General features: G+C 56.7%; 2 protein-coding genes across 5 annotated transcripts in view; both read right to left on the bottom strand.

Moving 5' to 3' along the window:
- Positions 1–638: 638 nt before the first annotated feature.
- On the bottom strand, positions 639–4,349 carry CPLANE2 (ciliogenesis and planar polarity effector complex subunit 2). Of its 4 annotated transcripts, none has more exons than XM_054292090.1 (6): positions 4,307–4,349; positions 3,533–3,670; positions 3,311–3,463; positions 2,480–2,604; positions 2,246–2,385; positions 639–856 (listed from the first exon to the last, which is right to left on the bottom strand). In XM_054292090.1, exons 2-6 carry the CDS (start codon positions 3,633–3,635, stop codon positions 649–651), a joined length of 729 nt encoding a protein of 242 aa, XP_054148065.1. In that variant the 5' UTR covers positions 3,636–3,670; positions 4,307–4,349; the 3' UTR covers positions 639–648. The 4 variants fall into 4 exon arrangements, with proteins under 4 accessions (XP_054148065.1, XP_054148066.1, XP_054148064.1 ...); XM_054292091.1 differs by having other exon boundaries at positions 3,533–3,647; positions 4,307–4,327; XM_054292089.1 differs by lacking the exon at positions 4,307–4,349 and having other exon boundaries at positions 3,533–3,815.
- Positions 4,350–5,470: 1,121 nt separating this feature from the next.
- Positions 5,471–20,209, bottom strand: part of FBXO42 (F-box protein 42) — a 56,082-nt gene continuing 41,343 nt past the window's right edge. The window contains exons 5-10 of the mRNA XM_054291924.1: positions 11,892–12,045; positions 10,854–10,964; positions 10,503–10,599; positions 9,132–9,188; positions 8,472–8,588; positions 5,471–8,341 (exon numbers count right to left, since the gene is read on the bottom strand). Of these exons, the coding sequence (XP_054147899.1) occupies positions 7,265–8,341; positions 8,472–8,588; positions 9,132–9,188; positions 10,503–10,599; positions 10,854–10,964; positions 11,892–12,045 (1,613 nt within the window). The 3' untranslated portion in view covers positions 5,471–7,264. The remainder of the gene's footprint in view (positions 8,342–8,471; positions 8,589–9,131; positions 9,189–10,502; positions 10,600–10,853; positions 10,965–11,891; positions 12,046–20,209) is intronic.

Raw genomic sequence — 20,209 nt, 5'->3', positions numbered from 1 at the left:
AGCACCCCAAATCCTGCATTTTCCATAGCACCCCAAATCCCACAGCACCCCCAATCTCTGCAGCACCCACAGCACCCCAATCCCTTCACCTCTAGCGCCACAAATCCCCCAGCACCCCAAAACACCTCAAATCCCACAGCCCTCCAAATCCTGCACCCCTTTTCCCAGAATCCCTCTGCAGCCACATCCCCAAATATCCACAAAGCCCAAAACCTCAGGATCCACAACAACACCCCAAATCTGCCAATAGGCCCAGCACCCCATTCCATGATCCCGCTGAACCCCAAATCCCCCAGGATCTGCAGCACCCCAAATCCTGCAAGCACCCCCATTCTGTGATCCCATTGAAATTGAAATCCCCCAGGATCTACAGCACCCCAAATCCTGCAAGCACCCCCATTCTATTATCCCATTGAAATTCAAATCCCCCAGGACCTGCTGCATCCCAAATCCTGCAGCACTCACCTCTTGATGACCCCATATCCCCCAGTACCCCCAAATCTTCATTACCCCAGCACCCCCAAATCCCCACCCCCCAAAACGTACAAGTCAGGCCACCCATGATCTTTTTCATAGAAAATCATTGATTTTAACAAAAAAACCACCTTTTTACCCCACCCACCCCCCAAACCCTTCCCAAGAGGGGGTTCAGGTGGGGGTGTCCCCCGTGTCCCCGGGGGTGACCCCGGCGGTCACTTGGTCGCGCCGCCAGAGCTCCTCCACCAGGGCGTCCAGGACGGGGCCGACCCGGGCCAGCCCCGCGGCGCCCCCGGCCCGCAGCACCCGCAGCCCCTGCGAGCCCTCGAAGGCCCGAACGTCCCCCTCGGTCACGACCGTGTGCGGGGCCAGGTCGAATCTGGGGTGGGGAGGGGACACAGGGTCAAGGGAAACAGCAACGCCCTGGAAAATCCCCCGAGAAACACCCGAGGTTCACGGGGAGTGTTGAACTCATCGGTGTAACCACGTGGGAGAGTTCTCTGCCTGCCCAGGGACTGAGTGGTTTGGGATCTGGGGGTGCAAAGCTGACTGGGGGGGGATGCAGGGTCAGAAGAGACCCAAAAAATCCCCCCAAAACCCCCTGAAAATAAGTGGGGGTTGTGACCCAAAGAAACCCTATAAAAATCAATGGGAGTTGAGGGCCCATCAGTGTAATGAGAGTTGCACGTTCCCAGCATTGAGTGGTTTGAAATCTGGGGGTGCAAAGCTGATTGAGAGGGGGATATGGGGTCAAGGAGACACCAACACCCTGAAAAATGACCCCAAAACCACCTGAAGAGAAATGGGGATTGTGAATCCATTGGTGCAATGAAATGTTGTAGGTTGCTGAGATAACAAGTGCTGAGAAATACTGGGGTGCAAACCTGACTGGGGGGGGGGGACACAGGGCCAAGGGAGACCCAGAAAATCCCCCCAAAACCCCCTGAAAATAAGTGGGGGTTGTGACCCCAACTCCCCCTCAAACCCTCTAAAAAATCAATGGGAGTTGAGGACTCATTGGTGAAATGAGAGCTGCACATTCTCAGTATTGAGTGGTTTGAAATCTGGGGGTGCAAAGCTGATTGAGAGGGGGATACAGGGTCAAGGAGACACCAACACCCTGAAAAATGACCCCAAAACCACCTGAAGAGAAATGGGGATTGTGAATCCATTGGTGCAATGAAGTGCTGCACATTCTTGGCCTGCTAACAAGTGCTGAGAAATATTGGGGTGCAAACCTGACTGGGGTGGGGACGCAGGGCCAAGGGAGACCCAGAAAATCCCCCCAAAACCCCCTGAAAACAAGTGGGGGTTGTGACCCAAAGAAACCCTCTAAAAATCAATGGGAGTTGAGGGCCCATTGGTGTAATGAGAGTGGCACGTTGAGTGGTTTGAAATCTGGGGCTGCAAACCTGACTCGGGGGGGATATAGGGTTAAGGGAGACACTAACACGCCGAAAATCTCCTTTAGGGTGGCAAAACCCCCTAAAAATAAGCAGGAGCTGTGAACCCATTGGTGTAACCTTTTGTGCACATTCTCAGCCTGCTGGGATACCAAATGCTGAGAAATCTGGGGGTGCGACCCCATTTTGGGGTGGGGAGTGGGGTCAAGGAACACCTAAAAAACCCCAAAACCCGGTGAAAATCAGCAGAAGTTGGGGATCCATTGGTGTGCCATTCTCAGCCCCTGCCATGCCAAGCACTGAGAGCCCCAGGGGTGCAATCCCCCCGCCATGGGGTGACCTTTGGGGACCCCCCAAAAGGATACTTGGTGCCCACGACCACCCTGACGAGGTGGCGGTCCCCGGGGCCCAGCACGCGGCCCATGAGCGCCGGCAGCTCCTCGAAGGACGCGCGGTCCGTGAAGGAGAACAGGAATAGGGCGGCGTCCGCCTCCTCCTTACAGGCCTACAGGGCACGGGGACACCGCTCACCGCGGGGTCCTGCCGGTGTCCCCCGCCCCAAAACGCGTCCCCAGCCCCAAAACGCGTCCCCCGCTCACGGGCAGCAGGTGCTCGAACTTCCTGAGCGCTCCGTCCCCGCAGTCCCAGAGGTGCAGCTGGAACAGGACGGGGCGGCCGCTGCCGCGGGGCTTGGCCGGCCAGAACAGCGTGGTGGCCTCGATGCCTGCGGGGACAGCGGGACTGTCAACCCCGGGCCATACACAGGGTCTTGTGGTGGCCGGGGTGGCCTCGAACCCTGTGGGGACAGCGGGATTGTCACCCCCGGAGCAACCCGGGCCATACACAGGGTCTCGTGGTGGCCGGGGTGGCCTCTAGGCCTGTGGGGACAGTGGGACTGTCACCCGCGAGACACCCCCAGGGTCTCATTGTGGCCTCGATCCCTGCGGGGACAGCGGGATTGTCACCCCCGGGACACCCCTGGGTTATACACACAGGGTCTCATGGTGGCCAGGGAGGCCTCTATGCCTGCGGGGACAGTGGGACTGTCACCCCCGAGACACCCCGACCCTACCCAGGGTCTTGTGGGGGCCGGGGTGGCCTCGAACCCTGCAGGGACAGCGGGACTGTCGCCTCTGGGCCCTCCCCCCGGCCGTACCCAGGGTCTCGTGGTGGCCTCGAACCCTGAGGGGACAGCGGGACTGTCACCTTCGGGACACCCCTGGGTTATACACAGGGTCTCATGGTGGCCAGGATGGCCTCAATTCCTGAGGGGACAGCGGGACTGTCACCAACGGCACCCCCCCAGGGTCTCATTGTGGCCTCGATGCCTGTGGGGACAGCGGGACTGTCACCCTCGGCCCCTCCCCAGGGTCTCGTTGTGGCCTCGATGCCTGCGGGGACTGTCACCCCCGGGTCCCCCCCAGCCGTACCCAGGGTCTCGTGGTGGGCGGGGGGCGCGGGGGTCCCCCCCAGCCAGGCCACCAGCGCTGTCTTGCCGACGCCGCTCCTGCCCGCCAGGAAGAGTTTGTAGGTGACCGTGGGCACCGCCAGCGCGGGCGGCAGCGCCGGGCGCTCCAGCAGACCTGGGGAGGGGTTCGGGGTCAGGCTGGGGGGCGCACAGCCCGGCTGGGGGGCGCAGGGGGGGCACGCACCGAACACTCTCCGCTGGTTCTTGTGCACGATGGAGTCCAGGTAGGGGCGGCCGGCGGGGGACAGGAGCCAGCCCGGCTCCAGCGCCCAGTCCTGCTCTGCCATGGGCCCCCAAACCTGGGGGACGGCGAAGAGCCCCCCTTCCCCCATGGGGTCACTGCATGTCCAGCTTTGGGGGCTCCTTCTGACCCCACCCCAAGGTCCAGGCACCCTTCCCAGGGCCCCTAAATCCTCCATCGGGCCCCTAAAACACCCCCCGTGTCCCAGTATCCTCCCCAAAACCACCCACGGGGTCCTTGACACCCTCCTGTGGGCTGCCTGCCCCCCTTCCATGGGGTCTGTGGCCTCCCTATGGAGTCCCTGCACCCTCCCATAGGGTCCCTGACCCCTCTCTGGGGTTCCTGTCCCCCTCAGTGTCTCCCCAGGGTGTCCCTCACAGCCCCATACAGGGTCTCTGTGCCCTTCAGTGTCCCTCCATCCCCCCAGAGTGTCCCTCACACCCCACACAGGGTCCCTGCACCCCTCAGTGTCCCTCCACCCTCCCAAGGTGTTCCCCACACCCCACACGGGGTCCCTGAACTCCCCCGAGGGGTTCCTGCCACCCCCGCGGGGTCTGTGCTTCCCCCAGCTGATCCCGTGCCCCCACAGCACTTAGGAGGGGGGACCCAACCCCTGTCCCCTCCCCGGACCCGCTGCCCCCCAAATCCCCCCCCATGCCTTGTCTCCCACACCAATTTTCTCGTGCGGTCCCTTTAAGACGCGGCACCGCCGCTCACCTGAGGCAGCTTCCGCCTCGTCGTGACGTCACGAAAATAGGCGGGGCGCTACGGAGACCACGCCCAGGCACAGCTGCGCGTGCGCGGTGAGTTGGGGGCACACGGGGAGTGACCCCGGCCCTGCGGATTTTGGGGCGTCCCCATCCCCACTTACTGACATCGGAATGATTTGGGGGGTCCCCATCCCAGATTACTGACACTGCAGTGATTTGGGGGTCCCAATCCCAGATTACTGACACTGCAATGATTTGGGGGTCCCAATCCCAAATTACTGGCACTGCAATGATTTGGGGGTCCCCATCCCCAGTTGCCAGCACTGCTGGGATTTGGGGTTCCCAGCTGCCAGGGTTTCCAGGCTTTGGGGCCTCCCTCATCCCTAATCACTGACACTGGAAGCTTTGGGTTCCAGCATCTCCCCCACTGGCAGGACTTGGGGTCCCAGTTTCCAGCCTCAGCAGGTTCTAGGATCCCCATCCCCATTTCCCATCTCCAACAGGCTGTGAGATCCCCAGTTCCCAGCATTGGCAGGATTTGGGGTCCTCATCACCAATTTCCAGCCCCAACTGGCTTTGGGGTCCCATTTCCCAGAGCTGGGAGGCTTTGACATCCCCAGTTACCATCTCCAGTCTTTGGGATCCCCATTCCCAGTTTCCATCCCTAACAGAAAGGTTTGGAAACTGGGAATTCCAGTTCCAGTTCTCCATTCCCAGTGCTGACAACCTTTGGGTCCCTGTCCCGAATTTCCAACCCTGGCAGGACCTGGGATCCACAATTTCCAGCACAGGCAGGAGATCGGTTCCCCAGTTCCCAGCCCTAGCAGGTTTTGGGGTCCCATCCTAAACTTCCATCTCAAACAGGGTTTGGGATCCCTGAATTCCCAGCTCCAACAGGCTCTGGGATCCCCAGTTTCCAACCCAAACAAGCTTTGGGGTCCCCATCCCCAATTTCTGGCTCAAAGAAACTTCAGTGTCCCAAATTCTGTGTCCCCCTTTGCCTCCCTCCACTGCTCCAACATCCCCTGTACAAATATTTCCCTTCTCTTACACAAAGACCCCAAATCCCCCCTTTCACCCCCAAACTTATGGCAGCACAGCAAGAACTCCCCCTCCAAATCACTCCCACCCCTCCCCAAAAGCACCAACCATCCGTTTCTTTTCCTTTTTATTTGTTAAACCACTAAAAATTCGTTGGGAAGGCGGGGAGGGACCCCCATGAACCCCCCCAAAATGTACACAAGATTTTAAATATCACCGGAATCGCTTCCCATTGCTGCTCTCGGCCCGGGAGTGACGGGGGGGACACCTGAGTCGCGGTGGGTGGGGGGACACCTCGCTCACAGCACCAGCAGCTCCCGTGGGACTCGGGGACAGGGACCCAAATTTGGGGTGAATCTCTCTGAAGGAAGGGCACAGAACATGCATCTCCTGACGGGGAACCCCGGGAGGGGAACCCCGGGAGCGGGGCAGGGTGGAAAGTGGGAGAGCAGCCCTGGAGGGATGCTCTGCAGGGAGAAGGACATCAAGGTGCTATCCATCCCCGGCTTTGACTCTTTTTTTTGGGGATGGATGACAAAAAACATGCAAAGGGGACGTGGGGATCGATGGCGAAGCCTCGACCGCCTTCCCCGCGGCCATCGCGTGGAGAGGGAAAATTCCAAAATTCCACAGCTCACCCGAGGTGCTCCTGAGGTCTGGGGATTTTTTTGTGGGGAGAGGAAAATTGAATTTTGCTTTCCCAAATCGTTCTGGGATGAATGGAAGAGGATTTGATGAGGGGTTTATTTACAGAGGTGGAAACGCCGCGGGTGAAGCAAATCCCTCCCCGTCCCCACGCGGCTGGGATGGGATTTAAGGCTCCGACCGGCAGAAAGCTCAGTGGGGATGGAGAAGAAAAATTTCGGGAAGAAGGGACCACGTCATGGCGCTGCCGGCTTGGGGAGGGCTCCCTGGTTTGAGGGTGCTGGAGGTTGTTGACCAAAACCTGGCAGAATCCGCCCCGTTTCCCCCCCTTGGAGGGGACAGGGAAGGAGGGCTTGTCCCAGAAGGACGCACAGGTTCAATCCCTTCGGATTTGGATTTAATCTTTGCGGAAGGAGGCACGTGCAAAGATGAGGTGAAGTTACTGCATCGAGGCTGCCCTCACATTTACCAGGATCTGTCCTTTTCCCTGGAAAACCCACCCTGCTCCCGGGCTCCAAGGGGTTGCTTCAGCCTTGAACGGGTTTGGGCCGTTCAATGAAATGAAACCTTAAAGTCTAGAAGGGAATTGGCAGCCAAATGTCTCTGTTTTGGGGGAATAACAGTATTTTCAGAGTATTTCTGCTGGTCAGAGGGGATCAGGGCTGATCCCCGAGCCTGATCCAGCAGGGCAGGGAGAGGAGGGATGCTAACAATCAAGATTTTTGGCATTTTGACACAAAAAAAAAATGTCCTTTCCTCCTTCTTTTGGTCCTGCCTGGAGGACAGAGACGAGAGCGGCAGGTGAGAGGCAAAATAAAAAGGCATCATGTTTGTGTCGAGCAAAGGTTGGCAGCACTGGGAGGTTCCCAGAGGGATATTGCTGTTTTCCTGACGGAGTTGAGCATGGAATTAATCAAGCTAACAGCCTCCTGCCTGCTGCAATTTAGGTTATTCCTATAAAACCACTTCTACTCACAACCCACGAGGAATTTCGGAGAGACCGAGACTCACAAACACTTAAGAGAATAAACCCAGGAGGATCCTGGCTGCAGCAGAGGAATTCCCTGGCTGCTCTCCCCGAATCCTCGGGTCCTTCCCCGCCTGTACACACGACTGGGGTCTTACTGGGAACTGCCGGGGCAGTGCTGGAGCGTTTGCTTGGACTTTTATTGGTTTCCTGCTCCCTAATTCACAGTTTGAACGCCTGCGTGTCGGGAAGGGGCCGGAGAAGGAGGAGGAGCCGCAGGGATGGAAGGACGTGCGGCGGGCGGCGGCCGCATTATCTCTTTGCTCGCACAAAGTACAAGGCATTTGTTTTGGGGTAATATTTGACGTTTTGTTTCTTGTCCATCAGGCCACCGAATATGATCAGCTCCCCTCGGCCTTGCACCACCGTGTGTAAACTGGTCTCGGGCGGCCCCACCACGGAGCTGCTGTTGAACACTTTCCACTTGACTCGTCCCTGCTCCTTGGTGTCCTTAATGTCCAGCACGTACATCTGCATGGGCTTGCAGTTCATGCTCTGGTACAGCGGCTTGCCCACGTTCAGCGACTGCGGCGGGTGGTGCCCGAGGCGCCGGGCGATGGGGGGCAGCGAGTGCCCCTCGCCCTGGGTGCTGCTGGGCCGCACGGGGCCCGGCTCGGCGCCCGGGGAGCCCGGGGACGAGGCCAGGGGAGGGCTGAGCGCGGCCGAGGCCGAGGCGGCTTTGGAGGAGAGGGCTTTGACGGCCTCGAGGCTGCGGCGCAGCGCGCCGGGGGACACGGCCCCGGGCAGGGCGGCGTGGGGCGGGGTGTGGATGCCGTTGGTGTGCTCCGGGGGGTTCCGCGTGCCCGCTGTCCTGCCCTCCGCGCCGTCCAGCTGGCACAGGAGGGACGTGGGCTTCTGCTCCCAGCCCAGCTCCACGGAGGCCAGGCGCAGATCCCTCTGCTCCGGCAGCGAGCCGCGGCGCGGCGCCAGGGCCGGCCCCACCTTGAGGTCGAATCCCTCGGCGGCCGAGGGGGTGCTGGGGGACAGGGCCTGCACGGGGCTGTCCAGGGAGGCCCCGCCGGGCGGCGCCGCTCCGGGTGACACCGTGCCGCCGTTGAGCACCGGGGAACTGTCCCCTCTGGCCGGGGACAGGCTGCCCTCCCGCGAGCCCGACGGCGTCTGCCTGCGGGGCCGCAGGGTGCCCCAGCGGCCGTTGACGCAAGGAGCCTCGTCCGTGTTCCTGACCGGAGACTGGGAGCGGAATTCCCGCGTCTCGGGCACCAGGGCGGGCGGCGTGGCGCTGATGGGGGACGGGCGGGAGTTGAGGCTGGGGCTCAGCGGGGCTCTCCCGCTGGGAGCTTGGCTGAAGACCACGACGCACTGCCCCACCTGTGGGAGAGCAGGGAGCGGACATCAGGAGGAGCCTTGGTGCTGGGGAGAAGAGGTTACGGAGCATTTTGGGCAGGGAATAAAGAGGGAGGGGTGTGTGTGAGGGAACAGGGACCCCCCGTGTCCGTACCCTGCAGGCAGGATGGCACCACAGCTCCGGGGCTCCGTGGTCCTCGTTCTCCACCTTGAGCGGCTGCCACGTCCAGGGGTTGGCCTGCATGTGCAGCAACCAGGCGTCTTTGAACAGCTGGGGAGGGAAGGGTCACACATTCAGGAGTCTGGGCTGGAATTCAGGAGTCTAGGCTGAGATTCAGAAGCCCTGGCTGATCCCAGGCTGAGATTCAGGAGCCCAGGCTGAGATTCAGGAGCCCAGGCTGAGTTTTAGCCCAGTTTGCTGCTGGGCTCAGCCCATCAGGGCCATGGTGGGAGCGGTGCTTTGCTGCTGCAGACAGAGGATGCTGACCCAGAGCAGGAGCTAATCACCCATGAGGGATTACACCCCACTATGGCCATGGATAAATCCCTTCATTGCCATCTGCTATCCCAGTACAAAGTCGGGGCTCATCCTGACGAGCCTCAGTGAACCCAGGGAGCTGCTCAGAGAGCGCCTGGGGTGATTTTTATTAATTAAAGCAGCTCCAGCAACAGCTAAACAGCTTCCCTGGAAAATCCACCTGGTGGGTGCTCAGACTTGAGGAATAAAATGCCACCAACGTGCAGAGTCCCCCCAACCCAAATCCAGCCCCAGGTGCCAGGGGGATGGGGATGTCCCTGCTCCCCAGGTACTCACTGCATTGGGACCCCCGCAGCCTCCCAGGATCAAAATGGTCTCGTTGTCTATCACGATCTGCAGGGGACAAAAGTGAGTTTCAGCCCGGGAAGGATTTTTGGCCAGGCCTCCCAGGGCAGACAGAGGGAGGCTCTCACTGCATGGGCGTTGCTGGGGTCTGTGTGCCCCAGGATGAGGAATGGAGCTGGTTTTGCCTGGGACAGAGCATGCAGGGCTCATCCCACCCCTTGTCCCAAACCAGTTCCTCTCTCTAAGGACAGCAATCACCCTTCCCAAAGCTCCAGGGCCCCAACACCCCTGTGCAAAGGAGGGGAAGGTGGAAGGATTGTTTGGGAGGGCAGGTGTGGCAGCAGTGTCTGATCAGTGCTGCTGCTGGGTGAGGAATCCCTGTGGGCTCCATTCCCAGGGCATGGAAGGCACATTCCAGCACGAGCCATCCAAGCCTTGCTGGGACCAGCCCCACTCTGGGGATCACTGACTATCCCAGATGGGGACAGCTGCCTCAGGCCAAGTGACAGCCATGAGCTCCCTGCCCAGCAGGTGCTGCTGGAGCTGAGCTTGGAGCAGGAGCAATCCCAGGATTGGGAGAGCAGAGCAGTCATGAGGGCCTGGAGCCAAACCAGGCTGTGCTGCCTCTCCAGTGATCCCCATGAATGGATCCCCATGGGCTCCATTCCCAGGACATGGAAGGAACATTCCAGCACGAGCCATCCGAGCCCTGCTGGGACCAGCCACTCTCTGGGTATCACTGAGCATCCCAGATGGGGACAGCTGCCTCAGGCCAGGTGACAGCCACAGCCATGAGCTCCCTGCCCAGCAGGTGCTGCTGGAGCTGTCCTTGGAGCAGGAGCAATCCCAGGATTGGGAGAGCAGAGCAGTCACGAGGGCCTGGAGCCAAACCAGGCTGTGCTGCCTCTCCACTGATCTGAGGTGCCACATAGGGCACGAGTGGGGTAAAGCAGGGATGTGTTCATTACAGCTCTGAGTCACTGGGGGAGAGGGCCTGGCAGGCAAGGGCCCCACAGATAACCAGGGAGGGACGGAGGGAGGGAGGAAAGGGAGGGAGGAAAAGGAGGAAAAGGAGGAAAGGGAGGGAGGGAGGAAGGCAAGGAAGGCAGGAAGGAAGGCAGGAAGGAAGGCAAGGAAGGCAAGGAAGGAAGGCAAGGAAGGAAGGAAGGCAAGGAACGCAGGCAGGAAGGAAGGAAAGGAAGGAAAGGAAGGAAAGGAAGGAAAGGAAGGAAAGGAAGGGAAGGAAGGGAAGGAAGGAAGGAAGGAAGGAAGGAAGGAAGGAAGGAAGGAAGGAAGGAAGGAAGGAAGGAAAGCTGTGGAGGGGAAGCGAGGCTGTGCCTGCTTCCCTCTGGCTCAGCTCACCTGGGACTGGCCCCCACGTGGGTGAGGGCTGGGCCCCGAGATGCTGGGCTTGGACCAAGCCCACTGCTCCAGATCCAGCACCCACACGTCGTTGCTCCTGCAGGGATGAGACAACACGGGCTGAGGATACAACCAGGGACGTGGAACTCGGGTTCAGGGCTGGGTTTTATGGCAGAATTGGGATTTTTGCAGGTTGGAGCTTGGGATTTGCTACGAGAGGTGAAGGGTGTGCTAAGGCAGCAGGCAGACCCCAGAATCCTGCAGAAAATTCCTTGTGGGCGACCCCAAGACCATCCCAACCCCCTCATGGCTCACATGGGTTATTGTCAGCCACCCTGCCCCCAAACTTACATCTGTCGGGATCCAAGGGAGCCCCCAAACACGATCATTTTGTCCTCGATGACACAGGAGGAGTGTCCTGCCATGGGAGGGGGGCCGTGGGTGGTCATGATGCAGTTCCACCTGGGAACAGAGGCAGGAATACAGGCCCCAGTGAAGGAAAACGTTGGACGAAAGGCCAAACAAAAAATCCCAAAGGCCTGCAAAGTCCTCAAGAACATGTAATGGAGGAAAACCACAGGGAAAACCTCCAAATATCCAAATAGCAACTCAACTAATTAGAAATCCCAATGTGCTAAACATTTTTAAGGCATGACCAAGTCTCATGGCCAACTTGGGAACATCTCCCCTTCCAATTAAGTTTGCCTCAAATTCTTTCCAAGAGAATTGGAAATCTTAATTACAGAGTTGTAATGACACTGCCCAAAGTGCTCTGGATAATTGATACTTTGGAGGATGAAAAGTTCTCAGTGCAAGAGGAGCAGGAACCTTCTCTTTGATACAGCATTTCCCTTCTCACACACACCATCAGTGAGAAAGGTGAGTCTAAAATCAGCCAAACAGTGTTTAAAGGGAAAAGGAAAATTCCTGCCAGCTCCATGGACACTGCTGGATGCTCCAGTCTTAGAGCTGTAAAGGCAGAGGTTGAAATGATGGAGAAATCTGATTTATCACATCTCCCCGAGGGAGCTGAGTTTTGGATCATCACTGAAAACAAGACCTCCAGCACTTCAGGCTTATCTCAGAAACACCTCAGTGCTCCCAGCCAAAGTGATAAGGCACTTAAAACACCCAGGCTTCCCACCTGGATGGGGATGCTCAGGAAGCCTGGAATATTCAGGTACAAGTCCAGAACCATATGGAAGCATTAGCACCCACGAGCTGCTTGGCAGCACCCTGTCCTCAGCTCTGCTGTGCTTGTGTGGCTTTTTTTTGTTTCAGAAAGAGCATTAGAGACACACCTGGGAAACCAGGACCACGCACAGCTTCCCAGGCATTCCTCCAGCTGCATTCCAGAGCCATTTCTCCAGGATCAAAGCCTGCTCTTACCAGTTTTTGGAGGGGGAGTACGTGTGGATCTCATCGAAGAACCTCTCGGGCTGGTGCAGGGGGTAAGGGCTCGGCCTGGTCCAGCCCCCAAAAAGCACCAGCAAGTCCTTGTAGACCACCAGCGTGGCCCCAGCCTTGGGAGAGGGGTAGGAACCTGGCAGGGAGGGAGGAGAAATTAGGAAAACCATGTTTGAACACAAGCCCCTAACTCTGCATCATTTCTTCAGTGCCACAACGTGGAAACTCCACCTTTCTGAAAAAATGAAAATAACAGAAAAGACAAAAAAAAAAAAAAAAAGAAAAAAAGGCAAAATTAGAGCTGGGAGCCTGGGAAGAAAACTCCTGCCAATTTGTGTCATGGTAATTAGTAGGAGCCTGAAAGCACATCTCAAACACAGCAAAACATCTGTCACTCACTGGCAGGAAATTGCCGGTTTTCCAGCGATCCCTCCAAATTATTGCTTTAGCGCCAAATAAAAGCAATAATTACCTCCAAATACCTCCTAAGTCTCTCCCTGAGGAGGGAGGGAGAAGGGAGACAATTCCAAGGCACCCCGAGTGGCTCGTGCAGATGTGTGGGGTGCTCACAAGTGGCAGCACCCACTGAACCCTGGGTTTGGGAGGAAGCCCTGAACTGTGAATGAAGTCATTCCTCGAGTCTGCAGGATGCAGTGCTGCTTTAAAAATCGTGGAAAACCTTTTTGTGTGGCCTGTTTGAGGTTCAAAGGGCTCTGCAGGGACCAGGGGCCTCCTGAGCAGGACCTGCACAAAGACAAGGTGACCTCTTGGGCTTGGTGCTGTCGGGATTTGCTGTGCTCAGACGGTTCCATGGATCCCAAGGGCTTCCCTGAGCTCACCTCTCAACCTGCTGCTTCTCCTGAGGCCCCTGGCCACCAAATCCCTGAGAAGCTGCAGCTGCCCCATCCATGGAAGTGTCCAAGGCCAGGCTGGATGGGACTTGGAGCAACCTGAAGGTGTCCCTGCCCATGGCAGAAGGTGGAATGGGATGAGCTTTAAGGTCCCTTCCAACCCAAACCATTCTGGGATTCTGTGATTCCTGTGGAAGATGTCCCTGTCCATGGAAGGAGGGTGGAATGAGATGAGCTTAAACTCCTCCCAACCCAAACCACTCTGGGATTTTGTGGTTCTTAACCCGCTCAGAGCAGGAGCAGCTTCAGTGCAAGAAACCTGTTGGCAAGAGCAACTATCAAAGGATTCGATTCCTTTGAATTTATGTTGGGAAATCAGCCACTCCAAAAGCCCAGTCCCTGCCTGGCCCTGGAGCCAGAGCTGCTGTGTCTGTGTCAGCACCCCGCTCATGTGTGAGGTGCTGAGCTGCTTCCCAAAACAGCTAAAGCCTCTGCAGGCCCTGACTCTGAGCATCCTCCTTCCCATGGTGGTCACCAGCACCTGGCACATTGCTCCAGCTCCACAGCCTCCCCTTGTAGTTCATCCCCAGCCCAGCATTGCTCCAGCTCCACAGCCACTCCTGGCAGTTCATCCCCAGTCCAGCATTGCTCCAGCTCCACAGCCACCCCTGGCAGTTCATCCCCAGCATACTGCTCCAGCTCCACAGCCACCCCTTCCAGTTCATCCCCAGCCCAGCACTGCTCCAGCTCCACAGCCTCCCCTGGCAGTTCATCCCCATCCCAGCACATTGCTCCAGCTCCACAGCCACCCTGGCAGTTCATCCTGGCATCCCCATCCCAGCACACTGCTCCAGCTCCACAGCCACCCTGGCAGTTCATCCTGGCATCCCCATCCCAGCACACTGCTCCAGCTCCACAGCCACCCCTTCCAGTTCATCCCCAGCACACTGCTCCAGCTCCACAGCCACCCTGGCAGTTCATCCCCATCTCAGCACTGCCCCAGCTCCACAGCCACCCCTGGCAGTTCATTCCCATCCTAGCACTGCTCCAGCTCCACAGCCACCCTGGCAGCCCATCCTGGCATCCCCAGCCCAGCCCCACAGCTCTGAGCCCACTAACAGAGCAGCTCAAGGGCACGGCTCACACGTGGCCCCCTCTCTGAAGCAGCCGATGCTCCCACCTGGCCCCTGTCCCCTCCCCTGTCCCAGCAGGATTCAGAGACACAATTTTAGCAGGGAATGACACTCAGAACAGACTATTTTTAAAAGAAACCGGAGCAGCTATTTTAGGATGTTGCAGCTGAGGGAAGCAATTCCGTCGCGATGGGTTCCAGGTGCTGCGAGGGAAGAGCAGAAAGCAGGCCCTGGCCTGATGCAGAGATGGCCACGGTGTCCCTGAGCCCTTCCCCAGGGACAGAGAGTTCTGCTGCCCTCAGCCTCATGGAGATGAGGGAAAAATGGGAATAAAGCTCTGCAGAAGAATTTAATGCAAGGTAATGTGTAGCCAGGGCTGTAGCAAGGTCTCCGTGAGGACGAGATGTCAGTGAGGGTCACATTTGTACTCCTTGTTCCTGAATTCCAGTTTTCCTGGCTCATTCCATGTGTGCAATTCATTAACCCACACCAGCAGGTTTCCAGCCTAAATAATTCCCTGGCAGTGCAGAAAATTTTTCTCCTAAGCCTGGCACCACAATAAAACATTTGTACCAGAACTTGTGAATCCCAGCTGGGTGATATCGCCAGAGATGCCACAAGGTGCTGGGGTTAAATTGGGTTATTTTTAAACCAAAAGGGGCAGCAGGAGTCATTCCAGGATGGAAAAAACATTGGCACCTTGCTCAGAAAGGTCTGGGATGGAGCAGTGAGGAAAATCACCCTCCCACTGCTGTAACCTGAAGGTCAACCCCGGCCTGAGCCAAGGAGACAATTCCCAAGTGAGTCAGTGCCGTGCAAACAGCCCAGGGCAGAGGCCAGCCCCGGTTTTTCAGGAAGCTTTGCTGTTATTGGACATTGTACGGATGTAAATGAGCTGAGTTTCATTCTGCAATGCAGGAAAACTCTGCATTTTACAAGTCAAAGAAGTGCTGGCCTCTCAAAGCCTCTTCCAACAGCAAAACTGGGGTATCTGTGGATGCTCTCCACAAATGAGATGCACCACAAGCATCTCCAGGATCTTGTGCTGGAGCAGCAATGTGTGGAAATCTGGAGAATGAATGCTGTTTATGCCTAAAGCAGGGGAGAGCTGCTGGGTCCTCAGGAAGGGCAGGAACATCCCGAGGGAGCTGCTGGAAGGGGAAGGCAGCGGCGCTCTGTGAGCTCAGGCCTCAGGCATGTGGAGCAGCCCGGCCAGAGGGACATCAAAGGGACCGAGGACCTGCTCAAAGTCCAGCCCTCTGAGGATGTGGGAGGTGGGAGCGGCCCTTCAAAGACTCCCAGGAACACAGGGGATCCTCTGGGATAGCACATGGATCGGGCTGAGGAGCCATCAGAACTTTGTTAATGAATTGCACTGGGTTCCACCGGTCCCAGTGGGGAACTGCTGCGATCCTGAGCTCCCCACCCCAGGAACACCACCCAGGCCAAAATACAGGTTTTCCTTCCATAACACTACCCAGGTTATCCCTCCACAACACCATCCAGCCCAAAATCCAGGTTTATCCCTCCACAACACCATCCAGGTTATCCCTCCACAACATTACCCAACCCAACATCCAGGTTATCCCTCCATAACATCACCCAGGTTATCAGCCCCTAACACCATCCAGGTTATCCCACCATAACATCACCCAGGTTATCCTTCCACATCACCATCTAGGTTATCCCTGCATAACACCATCCAGATTACCCCTCCACAACACCATCCAGCCCAGCACCCAGGTTATCCCTCCACAACACCATCCAGGTTATTCCTCCATAACATCATCCAGGTTATCCTTCCATAACATCACCCAGGTTATCCCTCCATAACACCATCCAGTCCAATATTCAGGTTATCCCTCCACATCACCATCTAGGTTATCCCTGCATAACACCATCCAGATTACCCCTCCACATCACCATCCAGCCCAAAATCCAGGTTATCCCTCCACAACACCATCCAGGTTATCCCTCCATAACACCATCCAGATCATCCTTCCATAACACCACCCAGCCCAACATCCAGGTTATCCCTCCACAACACCATCCAGCCCAACATCTAGGCTATTCCTCCATAATATCACCCAGGTTATCAGCCCATAACATCATCCAGGTTATCCCTCCACATCACCACCCAGCCCAAAATCCAGGTTATTCCTCCATAACATCACCCAGGTTATCCCTCCATAACACCATCCAGTCCAATATTCAGGTTATCCCTCCACATTACCATCTAGGTTATCCCTGCATAACACCATCCAGATTACCCCTCCACATCACCATCCAGCCCAAAATCCAGGTTATCCCTCCACAACACCATCCAGCCCAACGTCTAGGCTATTCCTCCATAATATCACCCAGGTTATCCCTCCATAACACCATCCAGGTTATCCCTCCACATCACCACCCAGCCCAAAATCCAGGTTATTCTTCCATAACACCAGCCCAACATCCAGATTATCTTTGCTGGGGATAAAGGCTGGAGCAGGCTGAGGGTGCAGCACAGCTCACTCCAAGCACAGCAGGCTCCATCCCTGCACAGCTGACGCTGCTCTTTCGGCTGGGATGAGGAGCTAAAAGCTGGGCTGAGCTATTTTTTTCCCAGCTGATGGATTTTCCTGGCTCGCAAAGCCAAAAAACCGACCAACCAAAGATCTCTGGCTTCCAGAGATGTTTGGAAAAGAAATGCCAGCCTCTGATTGCTCCCGACACGAGCTCTGGGTGTTTTATCTGTGTTGGATCTGTCCTTATAAGCAGTTTTTCAAGCCCAGTTATCCAGCCCTCTAAAGCCACCGGAGCCGCACATGCGGAGATTAACGGGAACAAAGGAGAAGCCTGGCTTGAAGGGCACGTGGGACACAGAGTGCCAGACCAGCCCTTTACCTCTGGAAAGAACAGCCCTGAGAGACTCCAAAAACCAGCTGGAGAGGGGAACAGCAATGCTCACCCCATGGTTATCTGCTGGGATTGCTCAGGTGGAAGGATGGGCTCAGGTCCATTGATGGGGTTTGGGGAATGTTCCACAGGAGGGGCTGGAGCAGGTCTGCACTGACCCAGGGGACAGGGAACACATGAAAGAGTTGTGCCAAGGGGATTGGTACTGAGGAGCTTTAATTCTGGAGAAGGATGGGGTGGGAGCTGCAGCCAGGAGCTGTTTTTGCTGGATCTGGTGGATCCTGCAGGGAGCTGACATTGTGGCTGATCAGGTTTCCATGGAGCACCCAGATAACCAAAGCCATGTGTCCCATGTCAAAGCTGGGAAATTAAAGGGAGCTGCTCCAGCACCCCGTGGATTTCAAGGTGCAAAGGAATTCAAGCTCCCAGGTTCAACAGGCACCTGCAATCTGCACTCCAGAGGTACAGGGAACCATCCCTGGGAAGGGCTCAGGGCTGTCCTTTCACAGGAATCCTGGAATGGCTTGGGTTGGAAGGGACCTTAAAGCTCATCCCATGGGCAGGGACACCCTCCACTATTCCAGGGTGCTCCCAGCCCTGTCCAGCCTGGCCTTGGACACTTCTTCCCAAGGCAGGATGGTGGTGCCTGTTTTGCACTCTGAATTGTCCCAAACTGGATCCAGCCCTGCCCACCATGAGTTCTGTGTTTCCACGCTCAGGCAGCAGCACAGCCACATCCAGGGGCTGCTTTTTAGCCTGGCTGGACCTGGATTTTCAAATCCCAGTTTCCAGCCTGGAACCCTCATCCACCCCAGCTGAGGGACGGCCCTGACTACATCCCATCCCACAGAGTTCCATCCCAAACGTGTGTGAAATCCCCAAATCTTTCCCCTTCAACCGGAAGCAAAACCAGAGAAGGAAAAAAAAATAAATCCCTCTGCTTCCCAGGCCAGCAGGGATTTTTCCACAGCAGTCAGCAGATTCCCTGCCAGGTTTCCCAAAGGGAAGAGGACAAGCTGGTGAGCAGCAGTCCAGAGGCCAGAAGAGAATGAGCACGCCAGCAACCCCAGCACTAGCACTGGATTTGGGAGATGCCAAAGGAGCACTCCCATGGGAAGAGCAGACATCCCTGCTGCACACCCACTCATTCCCAAAGTCAAACCCAACCCTGAGCATTCTGCTCAGCTGCCTCTGATCTAGCATTTGACATTCACCTGTTTTTAATCCCAAAACAGAGCACTGAGATTACGAACATGTTCTAGACTAGTTCTGACCAGGCCTGCCTAAACCTCAGAGCCTCTAAAAGCCACAGAAGTATCATTTTCTCTTACCAAAACCACAGGCAATTTAGTGTTCCCTTCCAGAAAAACCCCAAATTCCATGCTGGGAAGCAGACAGGAATTCAGCCTTGCAGGAGTCTTAAGGAAAAACCAAACAAATCTCAGCTGATTTGCCTCCTCAGCAGAGAGACAAAACCTCTGCAGACACAAATAACCTCTTGGGAAGGAACTGAGGGAATATCCTGAGTTTATCTGCAACCTCTTGGGAAGGAACTGGGGGAACATCCTGAGTTTATCTGCAATATTTGGGGGGCAGATCAGCGACCCCCTGATGCTGACATGCAGACAGAATTCCCAGTGTGGGATTTCCACCCTGCAGAGACTCGAGACTGTGGTACAAGCCCAGTCAAACCCCGGCGTGGAAGCCAAGTTTGGTTTCTCGCAATCTCTGGGAGGTGCAGGCAGAGGCCCCGGGGAGGATCAGTCACCTCCACGCTGTTGCAAGGTGCCCGTGGGTATTTTTTTAACCCCGGCACTCCGAGGTGCTGCCGCTCTGATAAATCCACGAACAAGGAGAGGCAGTGCCCTCTGAACCCCGTGCAACTGGATTTACTGAGTCACTCTGCGCTAATGCCTGGCAAAAATGTCCTCATGCAGCATTGAGCAAACAATGGCGAGATAACCGCGCCAGAACGCCGCGGGCTCGGCCTCTTATCTCCCAACAGCCCCGGACGGGATCGCCGCAATTCCTGCCGCAATTCCTGCAGCTGCACTGCGGGAGAGGCTTTACTGGGATACACCCTGCCCCTCTCCCTGGCAGCAGTGCCCCGAGGTGCTGGGAGCTCTGAGGGGGGAGGTCAGCCTCAGCAACCATCCTTTGGGAAAGGAGGATTTGGGAAGGGCAACTGTCCTTTGGGAAAGGCAACTGTCCTTTGGGAAAGGAGGATTTGGGAAGGGCAACTGTTCTTTGGGAAAGGAGGATTTGGGAAAGGCAGATTTGGGAAAGGCAACCATCCTTTGGGAAAGGCAACTGTCCTTTGGGAAAGGAGGATTTGGGAAAGGCAGCCGTCCTTTGGCAAAGGCAGATTTGGGAAAGGCAGATTTGGGAAAGGCAGCCATCCTTTGGGAAAGGCCGCAGTCCTTTGGGAGAGGCGGATTTGAGAAAGGCAGATTTGGGAAAGGCAACTGTCCTTTGGGAAAGGAGAATTTGGGAAAGGCAGCCGTCCTTTGGGAAAGGTGAATTTGGGAAGGGCAACTGTCCTTTGGGAAAGGCAACAGTCCTTTGGGAAAGGAGAATTTGGGAAGGGCAACCGTCCTTTGGGAAAGGTGAATTTGGGAAAGGCAACTGTCCTTTGGGAAAGGAGGATTTGGGAAGGGCAACCGTCCTTTGGGAAAGGTGAATTTGGGAAGGGCAACTGTCCTTTGGGAAAGGAGAATTTGGGAAAGGTGGATTTGGGAAAGGTGGATTTGGGAAAGGCAGCCATCCTTTGGGAGAGGAGGATTTGGGAAAGGAAACCTTCCTTTGGGAAAGGCAGATTTGGGAAAGGCCATTGTCCTTTGGGAAAAGTGGATTTGGGAAAGGCAGCTGTCCTTTGGGAAAGGCAGATTTGGGAAAGGCAACTGTCCTTTGGGAAAGGCAGCCGTCCTTTGGGAAAGGCAGATTTGGCCTGGCACGGGGAGCTGCTCTTGCAAAAGCCTCTGTTCCTCTCCCCGTGGGTGGAATCCCCAGCATCCACCTCGCCCTGCTTCCACGCTGGTGGTTTTGTTCCCCCTGAAGTGACGCTGCCCCGCAGACTCCTCCGGTGATTTCACAGCCTGACGCCTCCCCAGATCAGCCCCTGAGCAACTGGAGAGCTCAGCGCTCCCACAAAGGGCTGAGCAGCTCCTGCAGCTCATGTTCCTGGAGCTGGGAACTGGGCTTGGGCTCCCCAGCCCCAGGAGGGGGTTCCTGCAGGGCAGGGGGATCATGGGGCCGTGTCCAGCCCTGCTGAGCTCCGCACTTTCTGCTCCCGGCTCGTTTCCCGCAGTGCGAGGGAGGCGCCCCAGCCTCGGAGAATCCCAAAATGACTGGTGTTCCAGGAAATGGCTGCTGTGTAATTTGGTGAGGTTACAGCTACCACGGGGCTCCAAACCTCAAC

This window comes from Melozone crissalis, unplaced genomic scaffold (genome assembly GCF_028551555.1).
Source record: "Melozone crissalis strain CALT ecotype California unplaced genomic scaffold, PUWL_Pcris_2 ptg000107l_1, whole genome shotgun sequence".
Lineage (NCBI taxonomy): Eukaryota > Metazoa > Chordata > Aves > Passeriformes > Passerellidae > Melozone > Melozone crissalis.
This window is presented reverse-complemented; position numbering and strand designations above follow the sequence as displayed.